This window comes from Hyperolius riggenbachi, chromosome 2, assembly GCF_040937935.1.
Source record: "Hyperolius riggenbachi isolate aHypRig1 chromosome 2, aHypRig1.pri, whole genome shotgun sequence".
NCBI classification, from domain to species: domain Eukaryota; kingdom Metazoa; phylum Chordata; class Amphibia; order Anura; family Hyperoliidae; genus Hyperolius; species Hyperolius riggenbachi.
The window spans coordinates 501,327,829-501,334,214 of record NC_090647.1 but is presented as its reverse complement, the minus strand read 5'-3'; the positions used below and the strand labels follow the sequence as shown (position 1 = coordinate 501,334,214).

Genomic DNA, 6,386 nt, shown 5'->3' with positions numbered 1-6,386 from the left:
CTGTGGCTTCTCAGTCAGTCCCAGGACTTCCAGCTGCTTTACCAGCATCTAGCAGGATGGAGAGACAAGGCCAGATTATCTGGAGCAATAGACGGCGGCAGATGTCACTAATCACATCACACAATTACTGCACGGCACTGAGGAGGGCTTACCAAGATCTTCAGTAAATTCAAGCTTATGGGTGCTTTTCAATGTGGCACACTAAGTCAAAAATAACTTTAAAATATTTATGAAATGATAAAATGTGTCTACGGCCTCTTGAAAAAGATCCTAAAGTAAACCTGAGTAATAAAAACTGAGCATAGGAGGAAGTACATATTTCAGTAAAAACTGCACTGCAAAATGTTCTTTTGTGCCAGAGCCACATCTCAGAGAAATACTGCTGCTACTACGGTTGTCAGGAGGAAGATCCCCATTGTCAGGAGGAAGTCCCTCCCAGTTTCATCTTTAAAGTCTCACTGTTTTGCTTTTCTTCTATTTAAGCTCAAAAATCGATTGGTGTGTTAATGCGCTGGATGGCCTCACTGAACAATGTCCAACGTTCAGCTCAGCTTATTTCACGCTCAATAGCACATATACGCCTAAACACCCTGCATACCTAAGCTTAAAACCCTCTCCCCCACCTAAATTTAAAGTCCCCCCACAGACACCTAAGCTTAACCACTTGAGGACCCACCCTTTACCCCCCCTTAAGGACAAGCGGCGTTTTAGCTGTGAATTGACAGGAAGCAGCCGCTCGCGCGAGCGGCTGCTTCCTGATTAATTAGTCTGCAGCCGGCGACGCAGAACTGCATCGCTGGTCCTGCAGCTGCCACTTTGCCGACGCGCGGTATGAGTGCGCGGTCGGCAAGTGGTTAAAGGGATACTGTAGGGGGGGTCGGGGGAAAATGAGTTGAACTTACCCGGGGCTTCTAATGGTCCCCCGCAGGCATCCTGTGCCCGCGCAGCCGCTCACTGATGCTCCGGCCCCGCCTCCGGTTCACTTCTGTAATTTCTGACTTTAAAGTCTAAAAACCACTGCGCCTGCGTTGCAGTGTCCTCGCTTCCCCTGATGTCACCAGGAGCGTACTGCGCAGGCACAGACCATACTGGGCTTGTGCTATACACTCCTGGTGACATCAGCGGGAACGAGGACACGGCAACGCAGGCGCAGGGGTTTTCTGACTTTAAAGTCGGAAATTCCAGAAGTGAGCCAGAGGCGGGGCCGGAGCATCGGTGAGTGGCTGCGCGGGCACAGGATGTCTGCGGGGGACCATTACAAGCCACGGGTAAGTTCAACTCATTTTCCCCCGACCCCCCTACAGTATTCCTTTAAAGTGAACAAACTGAGAAGGATATGGATTTATCCTTTTAAAATAATACAAGTTGCCTGACTCTCCTGCTGATCCTGTGTCTCTAATAATTTTAGCCACAGCCCCTCAACAAGCATGCAGATCAGGTGCTCTGACTGAAGTCAGACTGGATTAGCTGCATGCTTGTTTTAGGTGTGTTATTCAGCCACTTCTGCAGCCAAAGAGATCAACAGGACTGACAGGCAACTGGTGTTGTTTAAAAGGAAACATCCATAGACCTCTCAGTTTAGGTTCCCTTTAACCATTCCCCCTCCCGCTGCAAACCTGAAGCAAAAAAGATTAAAGGATACCCGAAGTGACATGATGAGATACACGTGTGTGTACAGTGCCTAGCACACAAATAACTATGCTGTGTACCTTTTTTTCTTTCTCTGTCTGAAAGAGTTAAATATCAGGTATGTATGTGGCTGACTCAGTCCTGACTCAGACAGGAAGTAACTACAGTGTGACCCTTACTGATAAGACATTCCAACAATAAAACCCTTTCCTAGCAGAAAATGGCTTCTGAGAGCAAGAAAGAGATAAAAAGGGGAATTTCTCATCAATGAAGGTCACACTGTAGTTACTTCTTGTCTGAGTCAGGACTGAGTGAGCCACTTACATACCTGATGTTTAACTCTTTCAGGCAGAGAAAGAAAAAAAGGAACACAGCATAGTGATTTGTGTGCTAGGCACTGTACATACACATGTCTATCTCATCATGTCACATGTCACTTCGGGTATCCTTTAAATATCAAAACACAAAATATTGTTTATAGCACGCCGATTTATAGAAAAAGGCTAAATATAGTTTATAGCCCTCGGTGCACAAATTTCCTGCTATAAATGATATTTGTATGAGCACCTATGGTGGCGCTCCCAAACTTCTGCGGCTCTTTGACACTCAAATCTCCTGCTTCCCGTATAAGGACCTGGTGAGTATGGGGAAGGGTTGGGTGATAGAGGGAAAAAGTGAAGACTTAAGTTTGGCCAGTGGGAAGGGGGGGTTAAAACATTTGTAAGTGTAGATGGACCTTAATTTTCCTTGTTTAAACATTATCAGGGAGGTTCATATTTGCCCCTTACACAGCTTTACTTACCTTGAGCATTAATCTGCAACTAAGAAGACCCCTGACTAAAGGTGGCCACACACACCATACAATTTTTTAAATATCAGTTCAATTCAAGAATTGCAATAATTTTTTTCTGACTGATTGCAACATTTCAAAAATCTGACCAATGTACCACACACCTACAGTATGTTCAATGTATCCCCAATCATGATAAAAATAATTTGAAATTTACCAACAAACAAAGATTGCCTCTAAATACCGCACCAGACTGGTATGAGTGAAAAATTATCCATCTTTATTAATCAAAAAAACTATTCAAAACAATTAAAAACAGAGAGTAACCAAGGTAGGGTATAGAATATCACAATAATTTATCAATCAATACAAAATATATCCACAGGGAGTCCTCAGAGTACTAAACAAGGTGCTGGTAGTGTTATAAAGTGCTAAGGGCTCTTTCACATTAGGGCAGATTTTCTGCGTTTCAACGCAAAGGATAAAGTTTGCGTTACCCAAGGTGAAATGAAAGTCCATAGACTTTCATTTTAGCTTTCACATATAACGCAGCCTTTTTGTGCGTTGCGTTACACTGCACCCAGGTGCAGTTATTCGGCCAACGCTAGCTTTATGCGTTACAATGTTAGTCAATGTAAAACGCACACTATGCGCGTTTTTAATCCGTTAACGCAGGCAATCAGTCCCAGAATGCAACATAGGAACAATGTAGAAAGTTGAAAACTAAAAGAAAAAAAATTACCTGCGGTTTCCTATGTCCTGTAACGCATTGAAAACGGATTAAAAACGCACACTCACTGCAGTGCAACGCATATCAAAACGCATTAAAAAGCATACAACAAAACGTATGCTTTGAGCGTTCTCCAACGCAAGCTCTGATGTGAAAGAGCCCTAAACAGTGCAAAATACAGTTTGATCATACAGGATGAAAACCGTGAACAATAGACAATGACCATAATGCAAGGTTATAAACAAGAAAACAGAAAGAAAGAGTGTATGAACAACGTGAACTACTCAGACCAGTAGGAATAGGATCAAGATAAAGTGCTAGGAATGAGGTAGATAAGAGGACGCTCAGAAGTGGGTCAAAAGTCATTCCTGCTCTGAGGAATATATTTAGAGGCAATCTTTGTTTGTTGGTAAATAGTACGGTATATTGTTGACCGTTCTGCACGTACTGGTTTCATATCGGGTGAAATTACTTGAATATATAGTTTGCCGTGTGTATTCTAATATTGTTTGATGGTGCTGTCCCGTTTTGCATAATAACAAAAATGATTTGAAACTGAAAAAATTGCTAGGGTGTGCATATTAATAAATTGACAAACGCACACCATACAATCTTTAGAAAAATTGAAGAAAAATTTCCAGCATTCCAGATCAATAAACAAAAAAAAAAAAAAAAAAAAAAAAAAAGGAAATCTGATCGGATTTTTCAGTCGAATGAAAAAAAAAGCTTTAGATTTTTTCGGGAGATCAGATCATATTTATTGCATTGCCGTAAAATCGGATCATTTTATTGTATTGTGTGTGACCACCTTTAGGCCCATCAATTGCCTAGTTTTACAGTCTCCCAGCTCCTGAGTGTGCCTAAGGTTACTATATTCTGCTAGTGTGAAGTGAGAACAGAGAATCGCTGCTGTCCTGTCAGTGGCCTAGTGTTGGGACCTCCAACCCTGACCTCTGCTACCCTGTCAGCGGCCTAGTGTTAGGACATCGGGATCCTGGCCTCTGCTGCTCTGTCAGTGGCCTAGTGTTTAGGACCACTGAACCCGACCTCTGCTGCCCTGTCAGTGGCCTAGTGTTAGGAACTCTGCGGCTATGCCAGTGGCCAAATGTTAGAACCTCTGACTTTGACCTCTGCTGCTCTGTCAGTGGCCTAGTGTTAGAACCTTCTCGCTCTATACAACTTTGGCAAAAAGTTAGGACATGGTTAACTGTTGTTCTCAGTGAGCCTAGTTTACATTACAAGCTTAGCACTGGGCTTGCTTTGACTTGGCCCTCTGCAAGCCTATGCCTCTGGGCATTATTCATCGCCCGCTTAAAGAACCAGTCATCACCTGGTAAAGGTGCCAGTCAGCAACATGCATGTCCTATAACAGTGCCAGTAAATACTATGCAATTCCTATACAGCTGGCATCATCATGCAACTCCTATTAAAGCACCAGTCAGCAGTAGCTTGCTTCCAGCATTTTAAATGAATATCAGGATACAACAGTATCATAGTTTACATTCCACATAATTTATCACAATAAAAAGGCTGATCCACAGATTTGCCCTGGGTCATGATTCAGTAAAGTATTTGCTTCATAGTTCATTGTCTATTTCCACTGCTTATCATCCCATTACAGGTCTTATCCCTACCTTAGCAAATACTGGGTATGGGACAAGTGATGAGTCATTTGCTTCTGTAAACAGAGTGAGTCATATGCTTGCAGTCTGATGGAGTTTCAAAGCAAAGCTAAAATCTGTAACACAAGTACCCGCAAGCTCCGGAATTGGAAGTACCTAGGTTTAGAGGGCAAAGAAACGGGAAAAGATATACTAAACCTGGTGCGTCCATGTTCAAGAAGTATCTTGTAGATGTCCTCTCCCAATTGGTGTCCTCCGGTGTCCCCTTCTGTCCCCAATGTGTCTCCTTCTGTCCCTCCTTCTCTCCCCAGTGTGTCTCCTTCTGTCCCGAGTGTGTCAACTTCTGTCTACCCCCCCCCCCCCCTGCTCCCCTGTGTATAATTAGCAGTGTAACGGGAGAGTTTCTCACCTAATCCATGGCTCCCGCAGGAATCGCAGACCTCCTCTATCCCACACTACTCCTCTAGTGCTGGCTTCTGCTGATCGCGTCATCAGCAGAAGCAGGGGGGAGCCATGCAGGATAGGAGAGGTCCGCTATCCCCGCAGAAGAGACTCTCCTGTCTCGATGCTAATTATACACAGGGGAACAGGAGATACGGAGGAGGGGGGGGGGATACACGGGGGAGAAAGAGACACATAAGGGGATAATGCAGGGAGTCCCCGATGTGGCGGGCGATCGCAAGTTGGGGATTCCCTGCATTTTGTATAAGACAAAGGGACTTTTTCTCCCCAGTATTTGGGGAGAAAAGGTGCGTCTTATACAGTGGTAAATATGTATATTCCAATATTGGTCACAGCCTAATTTTAAAGCAGTGTATCTGTATTTAGGTATATGGACACCATGACTAATTTCCACAGATAGTTCACGACTTTCCTTTTCTTGTAAGAAAGTGTTATTTATGAGTTTGCAGCCAAGGTCTGCGGAGAACACTGATTTATTAAACCCTGCGAGTGCCGAAGCAGCTGGACGAGGTTTCTGGCTGCAGGAAGACCATTAGACACCAATCTGTAAGTCTAATGTCTATTGAATTCGCCAGGCTCATTCAATTAGGCATTTCCTTTAGGAATTTCACATGCATATGAATTCAGTCTATTAGCAGTAATTCCTCTAGGCCTTGTAATTATGGATTGATATACTGTAAGCCTCTGACAAAGGATGACTCATCCTTCTACTGTACAGAGCGAGGACAGGGTGGCAGCCATTAACCTGGAGCCACCGGCAGCATCATCTCATTTCCAGGAACACTTGAGATTCTATGTCCATTACATATAGGATGAGCTATGCTGGTCATTTATTATTGTTTTTGAATGGTTGGGGGAGGGGTTTGTAGGTAATCTCCGTAACCCTGTTTCACATCTGCAACCAGCGTTTTAATTGCGGTGCGATCGGATGATTGCATCACACAACTAAAAATAAGCCTTGTAGATACCAGCAGTAATGCGCATTAATGTAATCCACGTTGCCAAAACATACCATAAATGATGCTCTCTGTTGCTCACTTCGTGGCGGAAGTACGCACTGCAAGCAAGTGTATTGAAAAAATTTGCTACCGCGAATAGCGAAACAATTTAAAATTTCTGCGGCACCATAGACTAACCTGACGTTCGGTCAACG

At 43.6% G+C, this 6,386-nt stretch overlaps 1 protein-coding gene across 1 annotated transcript in view; it reads right to left on the bottom strand.

Moving 5' to 3' along the window:
• Positions 1-6,386, bottom strand: part of SYNJ1 (synaptojanin 1) — a 149,556-nt gene that overhangs the window by 59,397 nt on the left and 83,773 nt on the right. Inside the window, exon 11 of the mRNA XM_068266373.1 lies at positions 1-48. Coding sequence (XP_068122474.1) covers positions 1-48 — 48 coding nt within the window. The remainder of the gene's footprint in view (positions 49-6,386) is intronic.